This window comes from Leuresthes tenuis, unplaced genomic scaffold, assembly GCF_036924035.1.
Source record: "Leuresthes tenuis unplaced genomic scaffold, fLeuTen1.0.hap1 SCAF_17, whole genome shotgun sequence".
NCBI classification, from domain to species: Eukaryota; Metazoa; Chordata; class Actinopteri; order Atheriniformes; family Atherinopsidae; genus Leuresthes; species Leuresthes tenuis.
This window is the reverse complement of record NW_027325371.1, coordinates 16,577,273-16,602,127: the sequence shown is the minus strand read 5'-3', so window position 1 is coordinate 16,602,127 and position 24,855 is coordinate 16,577,273. Positions and strand designations below refer to the sequence as shown.

Below are 24,855 nucleotides of genomic sequence, written 5' to 3'. Positions count from 1 at the left end.
TGTGTCAGACACAAATCAAACAGAACAGCTAAACCAGTTTGAGAAAGTAACCAGCCTCTGGCTGGTGAGGCCCTCTCAGGGGAGGGAGAAATAATCAGCGTGCCAACCAGAGGAACACTTTGAATCACTGAGTAAACTGTTATGTAAGTCAGGTCAGTAAGAGAAAGATGAGAGAAGGGACAACTGACCTGCCTCTTGAGCCAATGGAGAGGCAGGATCCTTTCAAAGGATGGGGCTGGTGTTCTGGCAGCTATCTATACCCTGTATAGCCAGCAAGACTGCACCTGATAGAACAGGTGAAACAGCAAAGTTATGGTCTAAGTGCTTGGAGCTGAGGCTAATGGTTTAGAAAAAGGGAGGGGTGACCTTTTCCATCACTTATCTTGCAGAATTTAGGAGTTAGATCCCTGCTGGGAGAGTCTTAAAGGTCACGTGTGGGTGTGTGTGTTTTACCTGTCAAGAGTCACACCTTTAGGTGCAGCCAGCGGCATTTCTCTCACTCACTTTTGTTCCCTATGCCGGGTGAGTTCTGCACTCAGTCGCGGGGATGGCTGAGTGTTAAAGCGCCATGGATGGCGAGAGGAGCAACTCTGACAGCAGAAGGGGACGACATGTTATAACATGCACCAAATTCTGTGTTCCACCACTAAGCTGTTGCAAACGCAGACGGGGAATTGGAGGACCGTTGTGCGGCACTGTGTAATAAGGGTCTGGAGAAGTTTCGGAGACCGCTGTCTTATAAAACGTTGTGGATTTTCACAGTTGTATTATTGTTTCTTGTCAAGCGATCTGGGCTCCAGATATGGCTCTATCACAGATACAGTGCCTGGACGATAACCACGTGAACCCGCGGACGCACGAGTCCAAACCAGAGTTCTTCTACTGCGAAGACCAGCGGCTCGCGCTCGAGGCTCTCCTACGTGACGGTCGCGAGGCGTTCGTTGAGTACCTGGAGACGCGCGGCCTTCGGGCTTTCCTCTCGGACCCGGAGCTTGAAACTTTGGCCGGCGAAGTTGAACCTTTTGACCCGGGCTCGGAGCTTCTCCTTGACAATGTCAAAGACGACCCGGCGCCGCTTTCACTGCACTACTGGCCGGAGCTGTCGGACACATCCATACCGCAGATGGACCTGGGCTGGCCAAACAGCGATTCGTACCGGGGGGTGACACGCACTTCGGTGTACACGCAACCGCCACTGGACGGTCAGGCCCACATCAAAGAGGTTGTCAGAAAAATGATTACACAGGCGCAAAAGGTGGGTGAGCCACACATATGCAACACCACATGTTCTGCTTTTTGCGCTTACGAGAAGCAGACTGTCTCGTTGCTCTACATTAATTCCAGCCAAGTCACTTCTATGTTTTTGTCTTTCCATGTTTACAGATTCTACTCTATTTACCTCAGCTTTAGGTAGAAATGTGTTCATTCATGATCAGCATGTGCGTATCTGTATTATGCGCTTAAAGCAAACCATCAGTGTTAACCCACGCAGCTCTCACTTGAGTTTGTTTTCTGTGGCCTGAAAAAGGTAGGTTCCTGTAGGTTCCCTGTCATTAAAAACAAACAAAAAAACACCCCAGGCACCACATGTACCTGTTCGATTTATTATCCCTAAAGTTGAACAGTCAGTATGAGATCAGAGTACAGAGTTCTGACCAACTGACAGTCGAGAGTAAAGTGCAGCCTGATTAAGCTGCTTTATCAGCTGACAGAAACGCAGCCACACTGTAACTGTCCCAGCAACATTGGAGCATGTGTTATGCCGTATATTTGCATGGGGATGTGCAATATACTGCCAAGGCACATGTGTATCACTGTGTGCTTGTGTCTCTTTATGCTGCTGACTCATCCGAAGCGAAAAGTTTATGACATGTTTCATCTCTCAGCGGCTCTTTCTTGGAAAGCTTCAGGCATAAGGGAGCCACAGATGTCATATTAGCAGAGAACTGGCGGAACACTACTGGCCTCATTTGTGTGTCCACTTTTTTGTGTGTCCATTATAAAAAGGACGCACTGTGCTTATTCATACCACTTCGTACCTAAAACCGCGTGCGCACGTGATGTGAGATGATGTGTGGCCAATCCAACTTGTGCATTTGCGTTTGTGCGCATTTTCAGGTGATAGCAGTGGTGATGGATGTCTTCACCGACGTCGACATCTTCAGAGATTTGCTGGATGCTGCTTTCAAAAGGAAGGTGTCCGTTTATATCCTGCTGGAGCGCACAACACTGCCTCACTTCCTGTCCATGTGTCAGAGGGCCAACATGCACGCTGGCCACCTCAAGGTGAGCCGCTGTCATCCTTTCCACCTCGGTCTTTCTGCGTGCTTGCTGTCATCTGAGAGCAACTTCATTATCATACAGTCAGTAGAGGAAAAGCTACAGTTATGTATTCAGAATTTGCATTTCTATAAAGTGCCCAGGTATGTCTTATCTTGAAAACAGGTTTCCATGTGGGCATGTCAACTCTGAAACAGTCAATTGTAAATGGTGTAATACATAATTAACGTTTGCTTTATGTCTGTGGCCTCCTCACACACACACATATGCCTGTCCAACATGTCCTGGCCTCATCCACCTAGCAGCATACTATAGATATCCCCTGTGTGCTTGTGTCTCACTTTATATTTTATGACTCGTTCATTAACATGAAAAACAAAAGCTAAAGAACAAGTTTTGGTCTGTTGGGACATGTGAAAGGGAGTAACGTGGAGAATACAAACGCAACATAAGTGAATGTATATTCTCGAGACGAATATCCTTTTGATCAGACTTCCAAACCAAACTTCTTGACCAGTAAGTGATCTTAACCATTTACTGATTACTAAGTAATAGCGTTCCTATATATTTAAGAGGTAAAACTGCATTGTGTTGAGGGATTAGGCAGTTGGCATTTGCATTTGACAGATGTGACACATTGGAGTTATGATTCAAGCTTCAAATATTCATTATTCATTATTATCCCCCTCATAGAGGCACCCAGCTTTGTACTATGCCTGCTGCCTGATGACAACCTCTGAACTACCTTTTATAAACAATGAACAATATATTAAAGGATGTTCAACGGAAAGAGACTTTGCCACTCGTCAGATAAGATGGTTTATTGACACATTAAACATTTTGACAGAGGCTTACTATCCAAGGACGACAGGATCAGAGCTGGAGCAAATCCTGGGGCCTCTGAGTCTGCCTCAGCTGGAAGCTCTGAGCCCCCTGATGGTAGCTGGAGTTGAAGTTGGTGGTAGATGTGTATGTTACGAGCAAGAGGAATGATGAGGGGTGGGATAATTGCTTTCTGATAGCATTCGGTCTATGTTTGGACAAAAAAAGTGTGAGTTTGGGCACTGTCAAATGTATATGATGCCACTGGAAGAAAAATAAACATGAGTCACATTTGCCCCTAAACTTGTTCTACTCATCTCCTCCAAATAATGCGTGCAAACAACGCTCCAAGGAAGCGCCAAATACTTGAAGCAGCCATCATAAACATGCTCGCTTGGAACTGAAAGCGAGTTCATTTTTGGTGTTTTCTCTATGAATGAATTTGGAACCAGTCAGAAATTGCTCCAAACAACTTAAGTGCCTTAAGCTGTACAGAACTGTACATGTTAAAATACAAATACGTAGTTCATACAGATATACGCCAGCAAACTGATGTTTTGTAAACCAAAGTGATACACGGAGGCTCCAGCAGCTTATCAGACTTCACCATCTGGGTTCGGATTGCGAGCAAAACTGCAGTAAAATACCACAGTGTCATTTTGACCTGCTTTATAAACACAAACAAATGTTTGTATTGCACATACCGTGATAAGAGAACAAGTCTGTTTAAGTTCAGTACGTTTTTCTAACTGTTTCATCATTATTGCATTACCCTTCATGTTGGAATAAATAGCATTTTGCTCCCTGCTGTTTGTTCTCTTCAACGTCTCGGCCCTGTCTTTCTGCTTTAGTTCATGTTGACGAGTGCAGTCCTGCCCACAGTACTGCATCTGCACAGTGCACACTTAGCCTGGAGTTGCCCTACTTATGAACTAGTCAAATGTTTGATAGCAGAATGACTTTCTGTGTGAGGAAAAATGCAGCCTGTGCCTCACGGATTCCTCTGATGTGTTTGAAGTTTGATGCGTATCACAGTCCCATAATGTTCTGTTTTTGTACACCTTTCGGAACTACTTCTTGGTATTTTTTGCTTCTGTACAGCCCATTGACACTTCATGTGTTATGGAATGCAGTGTACGTTTCACCAGAACATGTACGTGTGCACTCAGCATACACATATCCATTTCTTAGTCATATACTTAATTTCTGTTTCGTTCTGCCTGGAGTGATCTGCAGGGCACTGCTCCCTGATACAGTATGCTGCTCCTTTGATTTATTGGGGAGCAGCAGAGCCTATTCGGCCAAATAACCCAGTATAACCTTTTATGATATTAATGATCCTGAATACAGATTTGTGGCAGCCCAGAAAATGAGTTAAACCAGGGGACAGCTGTCGAACAACGAAGCGCAACTAATGCAAAATCTTCAAATGTGACAATTCTGTCGGAAAGCTGCAAACAGGCAGTGGAATGAGAAGATTGCTGGCAGGAGTGTGACAGACTGAGATTTTGCTGCGAGCTGGAAGTGACAAGCTGTAGTTGGTGAAGGGGTGGATCAACAGAATGGGAGGAGGAGCAGATGAGTTGACATGTGAGTGAGAGTAAGAAGAATGTTGCGCCTCAATAAGCACAAAAAGTACTGGATTCCTCCGGCTCGTCAGTTGTCCAAGGAGGTTTCTCCATAGTTTAGAAATCTTCAGCAGGGACTCTTCAACCTGCTAGATTTTGGTGAAAGTATTCTAACAAAGTGGGCAAATCTACAGTTTGTGAGATGGTTAGGCTGTCTTTATTGTTGACTCAAAAGTACAATTTTGTTTGTAAAACTTGTTTATTGGTTGGATTTTTAAATGAAAGCAGCTCAGAGTTGAGGATAGACATGGACAAAAAAAGAAAAATGCAGTTTGTGGGATTATCTAATCAGTTCTACACAAGAGTGCACTGATAGAAGGAAAAAGTAAAGGTCGTGACCACAGGAAAGGGAAAAAGAAGTGTCTTGTAATGCAAGCCACGCCAGGAACATTCTGCTCCATCAAGACAAGCGCTTCCATAACATTGTGGCGCCTCCCTAGTTTAGTACCCGGTCCCTTTGACAGACTTGCTGTGCAAAGTTAAATCTAGAGTTCCCAAAGGCCAAGCTGAGCCTTCCCCAATGAGATAGCAGCGCCACAAAATGGAGCTCTCAGTAGTAAACAAAATCTTGATGAGCAGATGCTCTTAAAATGCAGCTCACGTGATCATGAATAGAACTCGTACTCATCTTCTTCACAATGTAATTTGTGTGTAAAGTTGGCCATCCATGAGCGTTCGTGGAAACTTTCTCAGAAAGCAAGCAGATATGGACTGAGAACCAATTCTTGTCAGGTACCAGGTGTTCATATGAGCTGGAGAGTGTTTTTCAGACGTGCACGAGGCAGCTTCCAAATCAAGCAGTGGCATAGCAGCAAATGGGAAAGCACTAATCCTCCTGCCAACCCATTGCCATAAAGATTTTTTATTATCATTAAAAAAGTATGAAAGCAGCTTAAAAACAACTGGGAGGTTGTTTACTTACTCTGACCACCATCAGCCAATAATGTTCAAAGAGGAATATTAGGCCACCTCATAATTCACTGCAATAATAGTTGTTTTTCATGTGGTTGACATCAGAGGCTGTATAAGTGGGACTGATGATACCGTGCTCATGTGTTTCAGCATCTCCGCGTACGCTGCTCCGAAGGCACAGAGTTCCACACTCGACACTGCACTAAGGTCAGAGGGCGAACGGGGCACAGATTCATGTTCATTGATGGAGACAAAGCTGTGTCTGGGTCATACAGGTCAGTGTACATTATGGGTGTGCGTACAAAAGAGCCGGTTACAGAGCTGGTTTTCTTTTCATTCGCACATTATTTTCTGTCTTTATTTCTGTGTTTTGGCATGAAGCGATATGAAAAAGCTTTATTAATGTTCAGCAGTGTTAAACAAGATAATTATACTTTGGTAATTAACTTTGGTTACTGTTTTGCAGGGGCATTTGAGTGTGTTAGCACACACATTTGATGGGAGATAAGTGTAGCTGAACTTGAGCCCTTTTCAACCATAATTCCCACACTGTAATCACTGACTGACTCATACTCAGACAGTTTCAACATAAACTTTACACTCGCTCCAAAGTCTTTTATATATCTCAGGCACCCTCAAATGCTGGAATATTGTGTTTTAACTTTAATGTCATAGTTTTTTGACAACAGTATAATTCAACTCCCACCAGACTTCACCTGTCTAGCTCAGTTATTAGTAGTTCCCTGCGTGTTGCCTATTACTGAAAAATATTTTCTTTTGCTTTGTTAGTTTCACCTGGATGTCCTCACGGCTGGATAGAAATCTCATCACTGTGACTACGGGCCAGGCTGTGGATGCCTTTGACCAACTGTTTCGCTTCCTTTACATGACCTCCGGCTATGTTGAGCTCCAGCAAGTCGTTACAGAGCCCGAGCCCGAGCCGGAACGCAGGCCACAGCTCCCAACTGTGGCTCCCCCTTCTGCTGATGTTGCTAGAAAAATGTACAACCCCAAATACGCTCTGGTTGCTCTGAGCAACCCCAGCCCCACCACCTCTGTTGGTCACGGTAGCCCCAAAGAGTCTGAAAGTGAAGAGAACTCCAAGAAGAAGGGGCGGAGGAGGGCTAGAGATGAGGTCACACAGGATGCTCCTCCCCTCCACCCTGGGCTAACAAATCTAGAAAAAGCATACTTAATCTCATACTTGCCCACCTGGCCTGAACCTGACCCACCAAGTGATGTAATAGGTTTCATTAACATTCGGGATGCCAACAGACCGACTCAAGTTCACCTACAGCGCTCTGAGATGTTTGAAACCAGCCAAGCAATCAGGTTTAGCAGCCCAATAAGCAAGCCACAGGAAACATTGCCAGAGCTTGCAAAGCCCAGACAGCTAACTTCGAAACGTGAGGAGATGGGTAAACTCCAATCATCAGAGATTGATGAGTTGATGGTGGACAGAGCAAAGCCAGCACAACAGAATGTGACTCCTGATGGCATCAGAAGTAAAGATAAGACACCGGAACACATTTCCCCTCCATGTAGCCAAAGGTCTGAGTCTGACGAGGACAAAACTAAGGCTCTCGATTCTGAGATTAAACTCTTTTCAAATACAGTCACAAGCCCAGATGCAGGCCACAATAAACCTTGCCTGAGTGCACACACACCTCCCCAATCCAGCTGCGAAGCACCAACACCTAATAAGGGGATACCTTCACCCAGAGCCCAAACTGTCTCCACTGAAAATTCCAAATCAGACTCAGTCCCAGAGTCAAACACTAAAAAAGAAGAAGAAACTGCAACAAGCTTGAATACAAAAAGGACTGTTGTGTACAGAACAGACATCGAGGAGTCAAACATCACAGAAATCTCTCAGCTGGGTGACGCCACTGACTCAAACACAGAAGACACACAAGAAAAAACTGTGGCGTCTCATACAGATTCACACACAAAGGCTGTTAACATGCAACCTGAAATGACTCAGAACCTCCAGAATCCCAGTGTCCACGGGCACATTTCTACCCCTTCTGCGTTGCCGTCTGAATGTTCCACCTTCCTTTCCAAAAATAACCTAATTACTACAGTGCACTCAAGCACAGCTACGAGTTCTCACACTTCTGTTTCCTCCAGCAGCTCCCATTCTTCTTTTCCTTCTCCCAGCTCCTCTTTTACTTCACGAAATCCCCCCTTTCCTTCATCCTCATCTCCTGTATCGTCTTATTTGACCTCAGGTCCTCCCATCCCTAAGCCTCGTACTGTCCAGCTGGTACTCAAAGACAGCAGCGTCAGCAATGCTCAGACCCTGCCAGAGATCAGTGTTATCACGAGGCCTAAGACCAGCACAGGGCCACAAGCAGTCCACAGTGAAGCTCCTGCAGCAACTAAAATGCCTGCATCTCCTGTAAAGGGGCCTGAAACTGCCCCAGAACTGCAGTCCAACAGTGCCAGTAAAACAGGAGATAAAGAAGATACTGAAAACACAAATAACCCCAAAGAAACTCCACAGCAAAAAAAGGGTGCGACTTCCCTTGAGACAAAGGATAAGGAAGCTGATGGACATCATGATGGCAGAGCCGGAGCGCCATCAGTCACTGGAACCAAACTACAAACGCAGTCAAATGTTTTGATTACTGATGCACCCAAGGCAGCCAGTGAGAATATTAATGAAATAATTCCAAAAGATGTCGATTCCAAGACTTTGGCGTCAACAAATTCTGAGACAGACCGTGTACAGACAGACATTAAGACCCCAAAAAGCTGTGAACTGGCTGAAGTGCCAAATGTGACACAATACCAAATAAATTTTTCAAGAGCACGTGAACCTCAGAGATTATCGCATAGGAAACTGACTTCACGGGATATAGATATGTCAGAGTCTGTAGACTCTTCAAAAGCTCCAGGACACAGTCCATCACACAGCCCACACATATTAATTGATGATGCTGCTGAGAGCATGCGCACATCTGTTGCCGATACGCTCAGTCAGCAAGGTAAACAAGCACAGTTTGCGTCAGCACGCCGCGCAGACTGCGAATTAGACACTGCGAAACAGAACACACGCGGCGCGTTTCAAGAACAAACTTGCAAAACGCGAAGCAGCTCACAGATACCCGTTAAAGCCCTACGTTTACAAGTCTCCGACAAGCATGCGCCAGACTTGCATTCGTCAACCCCCGAGCGAGATTCGCGGTCGCTCGCAGTTACTGTACGAAGTCCAATTCTGGACGGGTATTCTCCAGGCTCAGCCACCTCCGGTTCACAATCAATCTCCCCTGACCCACGATCATACACGCCAGACTTTCGAACACCTACACCTGACATTAGTGATGGTTACGTCTCACCAAGAGGGGACTCCACCACCTCTGAAGAGTATTATGAATGTAGTGACTCTCCCTTCCACGAGCCTGTTTTTGATCTAAGTGGATATCAAAACTATGGGACAGAGGAGACTTTTATCAGCCCCTCACACTCAAGTACGCCTAATGCTGCCACCACTGCCACTAATCCTGCATACCTGAATTATAGCCTGAGTGCTGTGAAATTAAGCTCTACAGACCAGAACAGCTCTCGCAGTGAGACTTTGTCAAAGACTTTTGGAGTCCCCTCTTCTTCTTTAATTGGGACAAAAGGGCAAAGAAGAGAGCCAGAGGACACAAATGAGGAAAATGGGAAAGAACAGGTTATAAAACGTGGAGAACTGAGTCATGCAGAGAAGAGGACAGAGCAAGAATCCCAGGGGAATGAGGGGACAGGCAGGGATGGGGCCAGTGGCACCGTGGGGCATTTTAAACAAGAAGGTGACCGGACAGAAACAGCAGAGAAAGGCAACAAAGCCCAGTCTCCTCAGAAAAAGAGGGTGCAAAACCAGTTAGCACCAGATAGAGTGGTGGATGGAGGAGTAACTGCAGGAAAATCAGCGTGTCAGGAAACAGAGCGGAGGCAGTTGTCTGCTGAAGAGCTTAAACCAAAGGTCGTTTCTTCTGAGGGAGAGAGAAAAGACAAAACATCCTCTGGGAGGGCAAAGGGATTGAACCAGGTGACACTAAGATCCAGCGATGCAGAGACGAGCGAGAGCCAGTCAGCCAGAGAGACAAAGAAGGTATGAGCCGCAATAAAGCAGACGTTTCATCTTGATTTCTAAAGCAATTTGCTTCATTCCACTAAAGAAAAATCTCAAGCTGCCATGCATCTTAATCAAAATGACGTGTTCTATTTTAACAACATATGAGTCTGGTTTGCAGTGGACACCAACAAGGACACTTCACAAGTTGAACAAATTATATCTCCTAACTGTATTTCATAATATATATATATATATATATATATATATATATATATATATATATATTGCGAAACCATGATAAATGAAAAGAAAAGGCAACCACCAATGAGAATCCACCCACTCTCACTCAATTGTGATTAGACCCAAAGGCAACAAGAAAGCCACAAAAGTTAAATGTTTTTTTCTTTTGTCATTTTGAGAATAGTTGCAAAACAGTGAGACGTTTTTCTATTTCTTGAAAAGTATTAGCTCATCTCGAATTTGATGGCAGCAAATGTTTCACAAAAGCTGGGCACCAAGTTTACCACTTTAAAAAAACCAACCGGTGAAGTTCTTGACTGCAGGCAGGCCAGTCCAGCACCCGAACCCATTCACTACAAAGCCATGTTATTGTAAGAGACAGCAGTGTATGGTTTTGAATTGCCCTAAAACCTGTATATACCTTCCACGGGTGCCAACACACCCCCATGCTATCAGAGATGCAGGCTTTTGAAGTGAAGTGAGTGCTGATAACAAACTGGATTTCCAGAAATGAACACAAAAAGGAATCTTTGGCCCAGAGAATGTTGCAATATTTCTGGGTGATGCCCACACATGGTTTCTTCTTTGCACAGTAAAACGTGTTGACAGACAATGATTTCTGGAAGCCCACGCATGACAGAATCGCGCCTGTTTTTAATGCCGTGGATATTCAAAGTCTCCTCAGTTTTACACTTAGGACCTCTGACTCTGTCTCTGTAAGCTGCTCTTTTTTTCTTTTCTTTTTTTAAAATTCCCAGTCATGTGACTGACCTGTTACCAATCAACCTAATTAGCTGCAGCATGTTTCTTTTTAGTACCACTCACTTTTCCGGCCTTTCCTTGCCCCTCTCCCAACATTTATGAAACGTGTTACTGTCATCACATTCAATCTGAGCCCATGTTGTCCAAGACATAGTAAAATGTCTTAATTTCAGCATTTGCTATGCTTTCTACATTCCATTTTGTGTAACAATATTGGCTTACGAGCTTTGCAAATCGTTGCACTCAACCTTTTCTTTGAAATTGAGGTTTTATAAAATCTTAATGAAATGTAATTTATTCTTAGGTTAGCCACACTGTGTTAACCCACATTATATTTCTTTCTGTGTTCACATTTGTTTACTGTGCATCAGCAGGCCATCACTAAGTTGAAACCCAATGCTGGTTCATTATTGAGCACGCGACTGAGGGGGAATTAAAGTGACATTCCTTTAATGAAGTTTCACATGGGTTCAGGCTGATCCAATATTAATGAATGGATAAAAGATGAATGGCTTTATATTTATTGTTGGCCCGAGTCCATTGCTTTTCTCATCGAGTAATGATTTGTTGTTGTCAGTGAGTTGTTGATTGCATTTTTAGCTCAGTTCATTCATAGTCATATTGTAATATTAACTAAAGCTAAATTAAATGGGCACTCATATTTACAACCAAGTAGATTTATTTTCTACTCGCAACAAAGGTATTGCATTTTAAACTCTATTATAGATAAGTTGGAGGCTCACTCAGAATTAATATGAGCATGTGCTGTGTGTTGACAACAAATGTCTCCTCTTTGTTTTGTTGCAGCTTATGTATTCCTCGCCCAAACCCCGTCAGCTTAAGCAGCAGGACTCCGGGCCTTTCTCATTTTATCGACCTCAGAGGTCCCCTCGACTCCTCTCAGCCTCCCAGCTATTAGAAGCGCATCCTTCGGGGAGCCGTGAGCTGAAATTAACAGAAAGCAAAACGCCCCCCAGTAGTCCCAGTAATCTGTCATCTCCTCGCAGACACCCATCCAGGACACCATCTCCGGTGACAGTAGGTTCTGCGGCCGGGCGGAAGCAGGTCTTCCACAGACAGCATAGCCTCCCCTCTCGTCAGCCTCCAGCACCGCAGATAAGGGCAAAGACTGGCCAACCACAGAGCCAGACTGCTTACCCAAAACCGCAGGCCTCCTTTCTCCATACACATTCTAAGCTGCAGTCCCTGGTCCCTCCTCAGCTCCCGATTGAGATGGTATCTGCACAGGAGGCACAGGAACACAGAGAAGGGAGCGTTCCATTTCACTTGACTGCTGGCAGGCTATACAGCCTTAAAGGACACAAGGACAAAAGCAAGGCACCAGCACAGAGCAAGAGAGGACGCGCCAGCTCTCCAGGGAAGGGACGCAAAAGCACAAGCTAGTGTGGCTCCATCAGTCCTCCTGTCCTCAGACTTTCTGTCACTATAACACATTGGTCATTTATAGGGTTAAGCAAAGTGTGATTATGTGTTTTCGTATTCCTTCTGTTGACACTTGACATTTTTCTCATATAGAAATCCAGCTCTCTTATGAGTCTTTCTTCATGTCACGACCGCTGACGCTGTGAACAGCCTCTGAATCTGGAGCTGTCGGCTGCTTCTCGCGTCTAAACTTGGAGTACTTGGAGTACCCCACCTCCCATCCAAACCTTTTGGCCTCAGATATTTACAACGGAATAATGGAACTGCTTGAAATCCTTTTTTTTAATTTATGATGAAACGAAATGCATATCAGGTCCTCCGTCAACTCCTCACAGGATAAATGAGCGACCCTGACCTAAACCGGTCGACACACAGATTAAATGGAAAGGAAAGCAACTCTTACCTGGTTACTGCAGTTAGTTTATATTTACTACTACGAGTCAACAACTTGTTTTTTTTTTAATATTGCAGTTCTTTTCTGTCTTTTCACCAACTTTGGGGTTACGCGATGTGAATTCTGTGTTATTTCTCTCTATTTTACAGTAAGAATGACTTTGAAGAGTTTGAACCTGGGGGTTCATGCAAAATGCCTTTGCAGGTGCATTGCTTTGTGACAGCTTACATTGCTGACAAATAAATGAAAGTAATAAGAGTGTCTCTTCCTGCTGTTCTTTATAATGACTTTACTTTTTGTCAGCAGACAGATATGTAAATGCTCAAATGGCTTAACATCCCAAACGTGTCTACAGCAAGCCTCTCCTGCTGTCTGTTTACAATGGAAAAAAAACAAAGTGAACACAAAATCTTCTGTGATTGTCTCTGATGCTTCACACTTTTTATTTGATCTGTTTGGTATTCATAAACTGTGCGTTGTCCATTGAAAGACTAAAGGAGTCAGACGGTTGATTTATTCTTTGTTTACACCAAACTCCATTTGCATTCAAAATGCTTTTGGCCTCTAAGACAAAGTCACAGAGCCTGTGCACTAAGCAAGGCAGAAGTGATCTGTGGTGATGAGCACAATAAACACAACAACGTCGGACCGGACTCCTAATGCTAAAGACCCACGCGGATGATGCAGCAGTCCATGCAGGAACAGGAGCACGTGGAGAGGCGATTTTTGCGACACAAACTCAGGAATGACAGCCTGTCGGTGGCTGAAATTTGTGAGACATTTTATCTCGTAAGTCAGTTAAAACACCCGCTCCATTCCGTCATGACAGACGGTAAATTTGTGGTTCTGCTGAATGCATATTTGTGTCTTTATACTTCTAAAAACACCTTCTACCTGACCGTGGTGTGTTTCCACGTTTGTGTGTATTGCATTTTCATGATTTTAGGTATTTTCAGTCTTTTTTTATTTTTGGAGGATTAGGTTTATTTCTCTTACAACTGAAAAGGGTGAATTAGATGATTTTTATGAATCATTAATGGCCGCCCTTTGAAGCTGTGGACGCTCAGTGAGATACTTCACGCATCACGCAGACCTTGGAGCTGTAAAGAGAGGCGCATCAGGCTTCAGACGTCTCAAATATCGATGCTTCTTTAATTCTCCCGTCATGTTTCACTGCATCTTGCAATTTTGCTAGTATCTCATGTACGGTTGTCATTTGTCACATAACTCCTGATGGTAAACACAACATTAAAGATGACACTTCGGCATCTGCCCTCATATTCAACTCTGTGCAGGAAAGAAGAGCCAGAGGTGTTATATCTGCACGTCTAATGGTAGAATGTTCCTCACCTTTACACCTCTGAAATTAGACTTGGATGACATTGTTTGTGCCAACACACGCTATCGCTTAAATGATCTAAGATCATATCAGAGACAGGCCCCTGGGTGTGCCTTATCTCCGCAGTTGTTGACTGTTGTTCCTCAGAGTCATCGGTAATAGGCTGAACATGCACCAGCCTTGCGCTCCACTCTTCCACTCATTGAGCTTTTGGCACCCACAGGCACGAGCCTACCAAGCCGAGCTGACCTGTTAGCACTGTCAGTGTTGAAGCTGAATTTAGCTTGTGCAAAAAAAAAACAACTCTGGACTGCGTTCAAATTGGGGATAAAGAAGTGTTACACACAAAACAAGCATGACATAACGCGGTGTTTAACAGCTTTCTGGGTCGTACGTCCAGAATTGGAATGAGTCAGACACAGCCGACAGGCACGCATTTGCTATGCACAACTTGAAAAGATCCAGAAAACAAAAGGAGTAGCAGAGAGAAAACTCTTTGTTGTTGGAGGTGACTGGAGAGGCAAATGGCAAGTGAAAATGGAGGAGGGATGGGGAGGAAGCTTAAACCTCACTGCCTCAAGTGTACTGCTTGTGTTGTCCTGCATACAACACAAAAGCCTCTTGAATTTCAACATATAGTGATATTCAACATCATCATGTTCCCTGCAAAAGACATCCACTTTATGTGCTGCTTTTAGATTTTCTGTTCAGCTGTTTTCTAATCTTTAAAGATACTCTATATAGGCAGGAGAGTGGATTCTGAATCACATTTATACGGGTTAGATATCGATATGTGCCAGCTAGCAACATTGAATGGTGCAGAATTAAGTGCCTCTCCATTCATCTCAAATGTAAACTCTGTACTATTTCATACACTCATAAACCTGCACACTCATGATGAAAGTCTTGTTTTTATTTATACATTTTTCGGTCTGTGCAGCTGGTAAGAGTGGCTCCATCCCAGAAAGAGCACAACATACACAATCAAACACCCACTTACTTTAAACAGAAACCATTCCACTCTCCCTCAGGTCATTTATATGGATATGAGAGATTTGGTTGTGAGGCAGTCTCGCACACAAACACACTCACACACACACACACACACCCATTTAGGGCCCATCGTGACGTCATCTATTCATCTGAGCACTTCAAGCTCATCATAACTGATTATGTCAGACCTACACTCAGCATCAGAGGTTGCAGCACAGACAAAGATGACACAATAAGATCACGGACATGCAAAGGAGTGATTCAGCTCTCTTTTGGGGCTGACTTTTGAGAGTAGAGAGATGACCCTTGAGGCCTTTAACAGCCAAGCAGCTCACACTCATAGGCAAACACACTCTTACATGTAAACATGAGCAACGCAGATGCACAAGTGTGTGTGTGTGGGAAGGTGAGGTTGCATTTGGAGGCTTTGTCAAGACGTCCTCTGAAGCAATGTGAGTCAGTCTTTATTTCGCACATTTCGTGCTCATGGGTGACAAAGTTTCCAGTTAGGCTGTTTGCACATGTGTCATTTCAAATAATTTAACAAGACAGCCACAGAGGATGAAGATGTCATGCTTAATTTTCCCTCCCTCTTGGTCTCTAAATTTTTTCCTCTGTTATTTGAGCGACAACGAAAACGAAATTCGGCCGTCAGATGTCTGTCTGAGGTCTGATGAAGACATGCTAAAGATGATGTACTGATAAAGGAGGATATTGGTTGAAAATGAGTCACCTCATGGAAAAGAATGATTATATATTAGGTACGCACTAATTGGGAATATTCTGCGTTGCTAGCAATGTTGGACATAAAGTAATGATTTGGCTGATAGCTTAAATATTTTCTCAAGTTTTGGTTTTAATTTTTGGCCCTCCAGTGCCAGGGAAACAATGAAATAAGTTATAAATGCAAAAAAGAAAACTGTTTTAAAGTATATCAGCCCTTCATTATGCTCTCAAATTCTTCCATCCAAATGTATCAAATAACCTTTATTATAACCTTAATTAATGAGATTATTTCTGTAGGCAAACAGACAAATTGCAATTTTTGACAAACAAAATTGAATGAAAATAAATGTCAGTTTCAGGGCAAAGACAATGCAACATAACCAGCAGGCTGTACTGTGAAGCAAATTCAACATAGTCTGGCTTCCTTTGTGTTAACTGGCTTGACAAAACCTAACCATCCACTCAGAGATAACTGGTGCCAAGAGGATGATTATGATCTTTTTCAGTTAACTCAGGGTTTCATCAGGTTCAGTGTGTGCTAATATAAAAGGGGAGTTTTATGCTTCTTTTGATGCTTCTTCTGCATAAAACATATACCGCCCACCTGAAACTTCGAAGATCAGGTTGTATGAATGGAGAAGTTAGAAAATAATGAAGTTTGTTGTGCAGTTTAGTAAGTTCATAGGCTAGATGCACACACATAAAGCTTGATAAGAACTACATTTAAGTCTGACACAGTCCCATAACAATCCTGAACAAAAAAACCAAAGCACATTTTAATTGATTGAAGATCCTCTGATATATAGACCAAGACTGAATCATTTTCTAATCTGTGTTACTGGTCGCGACACACAACCTACAACTTGTTTCACTGTAAGTGCGAAGCTTCTTCACAGTGTCACACTCAACAGGTTTGGATATTCAACATATTCCTTCTACATGCCAAGTTGTTCATCCAACAATGAATTGTGGTATAAAGGGCTAATTTAATATCTGTCTGATATTAAGTTCTGAAAAGACATCGCTGAATCAATGTTACTGTGATTGAATCCAGAGATGGAAAAGCCTGCATTTGATCAACGTCTGAATGTGGAACACTGGTTGACCTTTAAGATCACAGTTGAAATATTGACTTTCTGTTAGTTGTTTGACAATCCAGTGTTTTCCATCACTAAAGAGCTTTTGTTTCCATGTCAGACATCAGCTTCCAAGACTTCTGGCTGATGACATTTAAATATTGTTCCGTCTGGGATTTCAGCAGGACAAGAATTAGCAAAAGTTACCATGGTAATCTGACCCAGTTAAATAAGAGCCAACTTGTGAAACTGAAAGCTCAGTCTTTCAGCCCAACATAGCTCAGTAGGCCTCTAATCTTACTTTGTAGCACACCCCTCAGAACACACCAGATCGATTTTCGTCATCCTATTTGTTTATATGCCCACAGTCAAAAAGTTGACTATTGGCCAATAGCGATGTCAGGCTGATGGAAACCTGCATGGTACATATATATTGAATATACAAAACATAATTGCACACTTCAACTTGGGCCATAGGTGTAAAACACATTTGACAGAACACAACAACCAAAAGGAAACCTTAAAAAGATTTAACAGAACGTGACACGGCCCAAAGAAAACCCATTTCAGGAAGCGACAAAACAGAACAGGAACAACTCCGGAAAGGCTTTTCACACAACACCACAACAAATCAGATAATATTTAGTGTACAGATCTAGTGTTTTTTCTTCATGTATTTTATACGAAATGGCGTATTTTGCGTTTTCTTTTTTTTTTTTTGGTTTAATTTTAGTGTCAAGCGTTATTGTGTTTTGCACCTCGGGGCCACCATACTGACAAACACCTATGTGGCATTTTATGCCTGGTGGCTGGTGGTTGTTTCATAACCAAAACGAAGCGTGTGCAGTTGACGACTCGCACAGTAGCTGCAATGGGAGGAGAGTGCTGACTGTGGACATAAACCGCTTTCAATGCTGCATCAAGTCCATCGAAGCAGCATTAAAGGAATGTAAAAAGAGGCTGGAGGACTTCTCGTGCAACACAACCCTCTCACATTCCCATGTAATCTGGAGGCCCTGCAGTTTACATGAGCTGACAGAGGGTTCGGTTGACAGGAAAGTATGTGGCACGGGATCAGACTCACTATTCGGTAGAAACAGAACATGACAGTCGTCGCTGACAGACGCACAGCCCCTCCAGCAGGAAATTAAACTGATTTTTACGTTGCTTCACAGAGTCGTACCACACCCAAGTGATTTATGTGTGTGTGTGTCGGAGGAAAGGTGTGTTACATATTTCACAGGGCAATCAGGTACACTGGCTTTTATGGTGCGTTGCAAAGATCAGGGTTGGGTGCCAGTCAGTTTGTTGCTTTTAGATCATAGAAAATTCTCATGAAACCGCCGACTGTGAGACCCGAAGAAGGCGCACAGAATGGAGTATTTTAGACCCAGTCCAAATGAAACGGTGACATTAATCATAGCATCTTACATTAATCTAATTTGAAACAGATCAATAGGATTTAAGTCAATTGTGGAACGAAGGTTGAGTAATTACTTGGGCATATTTGAGTACAGTGGAGTACTTAGATACACGTGACGGTGATGGAGCTTTGACCTGCAGGAAGATGTGACTAACTTTTCTCAGTACCAGAAAACTATCTTCCAGATTTAGTAGGAGTTTATTCTCCGTCTTTCTAGAGAGTGGTTGGTAGACAGTGTTCACCTCTCAGTTTCTAGCTGTGCCACCTGCTGTTTGATGCTGAGGATGTGGTATAAAAGAGGTTTGTCGAGCCTTCTTTGCTGAATCCAACTTCCTATGATAGTCATAAAGTCATGAGGCATCCTCTGTGTTTGTGTTTTAAAGTTGCCATAATATCGTCAATTTAAGCTGTTTCCCAAAAAAGTATCATGTTTCTCATCAGGTTCCTAGTGATGAGGCGTTTTTTTTGGTTCTGTCAAGATGGGCCAAGATTTCTATGAACTGAACCAGCTGATGCACAATAATGTAATCAGACTAAAGCATAAAGTTGTGATGTTTTGAAAAAGTTTTCCTTCGGTGCATATTTTCCATTGGTTGAGTATCAGGGTAGAATCTTTGAGCCCAGCGCGTATCACATCATAAACACAGAAAATGTGTTGACAGAGTCTGGCCGCCTCACTCGAAAACCACCCGACACATCCCACTGCAGTGTAGACGTGTTAAAGAGAGCGGCTGACCGCCCACAAGTCTCAGCATCGTTCCCAGAGACGTTGTTTTGCTTGGCTGGTTGGCATGGCACCGTGATGATGTTGTGCAAATCAAAATCCACCTAAATATTTGGGTTGTTTCTATACAAAAATGTCATTATATAGTCCCAATGTTGAGAAACAGCCCTTAAATAGCTGTTAAGACCAGTTGCTGGACATGTAGACGCAGTTTTTTGCAGATTGCTAAACCTCTGTCCATCTTTACTTCATAGACTCTGCCTCTTTAAGGTGCTCTTTTTATGCTCAGCCATGTCTCTGAACTGTTGCCAGTTAACCCAATTAGTTGCAACACGTTCCTCCAGCCATTTCGTGCCCCTATCCCAGCATTTATGATGCGTTGCTGCCATCAGATTCAAGGAAACCCGAACAGTTTTCACGAGATGGTAAAATCTCTTTCTTTCAACATTTCATGTTTTCCACCCTCTTTTGTGAATAAGATGTTGATTTAGGAGATTGATAAATCATTGCACTCTGATTTCCTTTACATTTTACACTGTGTCCCAACTTTTTGGGAATTGGGGTTGTGTATGTAAAAAAATGACGCTTGTATTTGGATCGGCAGTTTTACACGCATCCCTAGTAATTGTTGTGGATGGCAAAAATGCCTTTTGGGCAGCAAGGGACAGACATTTTGACTCTTGCTCCATTTCACCTTGGTTTTTCGGACTTCTAGTCACCATTAATACACATGCTATGACAAAGGACCACTGGGACAAGTTAGTAACGGGGCAGAGTGGTTCCATCAAGCTCTCTTAATGCATCAGTGGTTCACCTCCATGAGCTGCAGCCTCAAACTCCCAAATCAGTGCCAGTTCGTTGTGAATCATTCATGAGAACAGTTACTCTTCCAGTGTGTTGAGAGATGTGTTTCTTTGTTTGTTTTTTTGTGAGATTCTTCCATTTAGTTGTTGTTTTTGGCCTGACTGATTCCAGTGCTGCCATCCCACGCAACATTTCCCAACCCGCTTACTCCTCCGGCATCCAGCTGATTGTTAGAGTGGTATTTCATTAATTTTGTCACAAAGGGTTCGGCTAAAGAAGCACGAAGCAATGGAACAATACTAGACATGAACAGAGGAGGAGAGTCTATGAATCGGATGAGCAAATCAATCTCACGAATGCTATTTGTCCCCGTCTTACGCAGCAATCAGTTGAATTCAAGTCCTCACTAGATTTAGACGTTTGATGTTTGCATTTAAAAAATGCTGAATGTCGTGGTATAAGTGATGGTAAACTCATCAGGCTCATCAGGCACGAGACTGCTGCCATGAAATTTTCAACGCTGTGCGTCTTGATAATTAGATTTTTTTGCTATAATAAGCTATTTTTTTGTAAAAATAAAAAAAAAGAAGTTATCTGGGGGATCAGAGGCTCAGAGAAGTAATGGGATCAGCTTTTTCCTGCCCCACACTACATGACCACAGTAGCATTATAGCTGCAAGGACTGGTAAGGTTTCTGATCAGCTTACCAAGGTTTAAATTTACTGTCTTTTGAAAACTTTTTTCCAACAATCGCCTCATAAACTTTCCATTCATGCAGCACTCTGAGCATATTGACAAGGGGGCTCGATAAGTCAAATAACCAGTCATGATGAAGTTGCTGTGCTCTTCTGCACTTTCAGATTTCAGCAGGGAGGGGCTCAGACACGACCCTCACTCAGACTCGCGGTGGTGTTTGCAGCAGTTGAAAGTCAGTGACGCCACAACACACACACAAAGCAACTCAGCCAAAGGCAAACACAGGACACGCTACGATGAGCTGCGGCTTCCTGTGGAAAGTTGCCTCTGTACCCTTTCTACCATCATCACCGGGCTGTTCGAGCGTATGCATGGTCTCGTGCACACATCAGTCCCTCTGCTGCTGCACAGTGAAACTGTAGGGCTACAACGCCATCTGCAGTCTTTCGGGTTTCATTTATTCTTCTTCCTTCATAAGAGGCTCTTATCTGAATGTGTAGTTCAGATCTAAAGTACAAACACAAAACCACCACCTTTGAAATGTGGGAACTTTTATTAGAGTATAAATGCTTACATACTGTAATGTGGCGATTTAACCCATTATGATCTGATACAGTACATGTGTGCTTTTACTTTTCAGACTTTTATTTTTCTTTCTTTTCTCTCAAAGTTTCCTCAGAATCTGAGAAATAGAATTTAAGAAAAACTTTGGCAGACAACTTTAAACTTTGCAGTTTTCGTCTTTTGTCGGAATGGGTTAAATCAGAACTGCTTCGACGCACAGACTCTGTCTCCCTCTAGTAGGGGGGAGGGAAATTGCATCAGTGCCGCACTGTTCTCGTGTTTACGTCTCTTGACCAACAGCACCCCGCTTTCCTTGAATTAGAAGGAACTTATTGATGATTCTTTACAAGCTCTGGAAGTCTTCAATAATACATTGTTTTTCTGATGCCTCTTCCATATTCCATCTGTGCTGTAAAACTTTTGATTTCCATCCGAATGAATCACTGATAGGGGGGAATTCAATATTAGTTCATTATTAACACATCTTCTATAACACTATATATTATTTATTCATGTACTGCAACTATGTGACAAGTGCCTGTGGCCACTTGAATAGTCGTGAATGCTTTAAAAATGGCCATTTTAACAGTCAGGTAAGAATTAATTGAAATCTTATTCAAATATTTGTTTTTGTTTTTTTAATAATTGAAGAAGGAAACATTTGATCTTATCTGAAATAGTGCAAAAATATAAAGGCGATTCATTTCATCGTATGTGATGTACTCATTTGATTACTCTCTGTGATCTATATAATAATCCCTGCTCTCTGCTAATAAATTCCTCACATTTTACAAGTTGTTTAGGCCTAAACAACAACAGAGGACTTGATCTATGTGTCAGACCAGGAGAGGCACAGGTTTAACTCAGAGGTATTAGCTGTCTTTTAGTGATTCTGGCTCCTGTGAATACATGTTTCCCTCTTCAGCTTTTGTATTTAGGTTTTTTAGGAACTTCCAGATAGGTTTGGAACATTCTGGAACAAACTGTCAGTTGGGTCAAATGCTCTTACTTACCGTTCAGTATTCTTGGTCAGGGCAAAGAACAAACAAAAAGCAGCGTTTTTTTCAATATGAATAATGTTTATTGATCTTTTAAAAAAAGGAAGTTCATAAACAAAACAACAAAAAAGAAATGACAGCCTGATGGCTCCCTCCCCAAAAACACACACACACACGTATGTGCTCTTTGTGTTTGTTTTATACCCTGTGCAAATTGGAGCCTCATTGCAACTCAAGAAAAAAGAAAAGTTGCTTCCAATAGTCAATACATGTGATTTCTCGTGGTCACGGATTCACATCTGAAAGACTTTCTCTTTTACCTGTGCACCACCTGTGTCTTGTGTAAAGCGTAAGGCACTGAAACTGGTTTTCTTATTGTCTCTTACTTTGAGGGGAAGTAATACGCAATACACAAAACCGTGCCGTGTTTGTTGTTGTTCTTTTTCCTTTCTGTTGCCGAAACAAGCTGCGTGAGCCATTAAAACCACGCCACGTGGGCCCCTTGATCCGCAGCTCCAAAAGCCAACTTATGTGAGCATATAAAAGCAACAAATGACGACTAACATTCGCTATCTATTTGCCAAACCAACGCATTATCTCAGGCTTTTGATCACAGCTGATACAACGGCAAGTTTTTAAGAAGATTGTGAATAAAGCGTGTACACGGTACAGAAAGCATTACACGATCGGATTCTAAAAACGCCATTGCATTTCTAAAGTTTCTCGAAACTGAGCCACGTCTGTGACGTAACTTTCTTAAATCGCTTTTAAAATGCTGGAACAGTCATGACAAAGACAAGTATTAACATTTGGGTTTATAAAAGGCCGCTGGTACATTAGAGCAGCCAGTGGAGCAAAAACATTTTAACAGTATAATACCATAAGTTAACAGCAGTTTTATGCTTTACAACATGATGTTGAGTATAGTTATTTGCACAAATCGAGTCAGTTCCTCTGATGATGAGTTACAATAAATTGGATGTTGGCTTTGATTGGCGATGAGAAATTCCATGTCATCTGCAGCTGAATTTATGTCACCAGTCTAATCTGTATCTGGATATAAACACAAAAGGAACAGGTGGCAGTATGAGGAGATTGCGTTGTATGAATGAAGGATCCATTTTCAAGTTAAAGCCATCGCCCCATGTTCAACACAGTCCAGCAGGGGGACCCCTCACTCCAAATCTCTGCAGCCGTGACAAGGTATTTGCATAGCTCATCTCTGCACATACACTAAATACATTGAGTAACGAGCATTGCATGTGGTCAGCTGCGCATCTGCTGCTCCAGATGTGCAGCCTACAGGATGACAACGATGCATTCTAAGCAGCTGGATTACTTCACTGAGTCATGGCAGGAGGTAACAGTATGTCGGACATGAGCTGCAGCCGTGAGCATCAAACAGCACGTCAGTGTTTCAGAATGTAAAATCAAGTCATAGGTGAAAATCGGCACTGCAGTGAAGATGGAAACCCAAATTTACACGATCAGTCAGGTCAACTTCAAGTACACCAGAGGTCTGGACACAGGACTCTGAACACATTGTTAGGGAGACAGAGACGTTGCGTTGATGATACAGATGATAATATCGGGATTTGATCTCAGTAGATAAAAAAAAAAAAAAATCTTTCTAAAGTTCCTTACTTTCAATTTAGAGATGAATTGCCAAAAAAATTGAGATATAACATATCACGATGATATCGTTGTCGTGAATGCTTTTGGCCACGGTAATCGTGTAACAAAAAGAAAATCCGGAAATTTCGACAGCCTCAAACAGCACAAACGCTATCCTCCATTCATAGTAAGCCAACAGATACCATCAGCAAAATGCACTGTTTATTCGCGCCAAGATCAGGATTCATTTGATTCAATTCAATTTGACATTCTGTATTACATGTAAAACATCAGTTTTTCAAATGAAGAAATACAGTTAGCCATGTGCACTTTGCTTCTGCCTATTTATGATTTTCTCTGTAAAAAGAGACGTGAACGAGCCATTCAAACGCAAACAAAGCACTTCAGGGGACGCAAAGTACGCACAGGCTCTGCAGGTCCAGGATGAGTCATCCACATATTTTGATCATTGCTAGAAAAAAAGCCAACTCTGAAGGACGAATGTCAAACAAAACAACTTTGATGTCATTAACATCACATTCATAAATGCTAACTTGATGACCGAGTGAGGCGCCATCCTATAATCTAGTTTCCTCAGTTACACATGCACACAAAGCTGGCACACAGCTGGCATGACCCTAACGATCGTAGACAGTCCCCGAATGATCCTCACTGCTGTTCGCATTATGATAAGAAAACAAATAACATATTTGTTCTGTGGAAGCCAGTCAACCAGGATTCCTCGAGGAAAGCAGCATGAGATGATGTGCGCCATCGGCTCATCGCATTGGCTGTATTGCCCTCAGGATAACAGTGATGAATCCATCAAACCCTTTAAAAAGCTGAACATCAGCACTTCTTTGAAAGCCTGTCAACATTCTCGTTTTTACTTTCAGCAGAGGAGGTGATTTTGTTTCGAGCAAACGCAGCTGTATTAAAACATTACGACCTCTTTTACCCTGTTTACGTTCAGCTTTTCTTTTCTTTTTTTTATCATTTTGGAACAGCTGACTGTTAAAATGAGATGACATACTTCTGCTGCATACAGGATGAACAGTTCTGGTTCAGCTTGGAGTAAACTGGTGTGTGTGTGGGAGATTGTCTACTTGTGCAAGAATGTGAATGGAACATGGATGATAATGCTAACACTGGCACTGTCCTCTGCTCCAGCGCACTAATGCTCATCACCGCAGTCAGCAAGGAGGCCACACAGAGGACCAAAACTCTCTAACTCACACTGATCGCATCCCTCTCGATGTGAAGTGGTGACAGACACAGTATGAAACTGCACTCTACACACTCGAGTGTGCATTAACCTGTCTAAAATGTGTTTGAAACCCACTTAAGTGCCGTA

The 24,855-nt window shown here is 42.7% G+C and overlaps 2 protein-coding genes across 2 annotated transcripts in view; one reads left to right on the top strand and one right to left on the bottom strand.

Moving 5' to 3' along the window:
- LOC140273958 (sphingosine kinase 1-like) overlaps positions 1 to 24,855 on the bottom strand; it is a 176,925-nt gene that overhangs the window by 135,867 nt on the left and 16,203 nt on the right. The gene's annotated exons all lie outside the window — the stretch shown is intronic.
- Positions 489 to 13,209, top strand: LOC140272652 (uncharacterized). Its single transcript, XM_072368039.1, has 5 exons — positions 489 to 1,255; positions 2,119 to 2,286; positions 5,793 to 5,917; positions 6,432 to 9,741; positions 11,515 to 13,209. The coding sequence occupies exons 1-5, from the start codon at positions 803 to 805 to the stop codon at positions 12,109 to 12,111; spliced, it is 4,653 nt and encodes a 1,550-aa protein (XP_072224140.1). The 5' UTR covers positions 489 to 802; the 3' UTR covers positions 12,112 to 13,209.

What these genes read in the sequence shown, in the direction of transcription:
- LOC140272652 (XM_072368039.1), top strand. Translation starts at nt 803, where the DNA reads ATGGCTCTATCACAGATACAGTGCCTGGACGATAACCACGTGAACCCG. An exon ending in TGCACGCTGGCCACCTCAAG is followed by an intron (nt 2,287 to 5,792) that starts GTGAGCCGCTGT and finishes CATGTGTTTCAG; the next exon opens with CATCTCCGCGTACGCTGCTC. An exon ending in CAGCCAGAGAGACAAAGAAG is followed by an intron (nt 9,742 to 11,514) that starts GTATGAGCCGCA and finishes GTTTTGTTGCAG; the next exon opens with CTTATGTATTCCTCGCCCAA.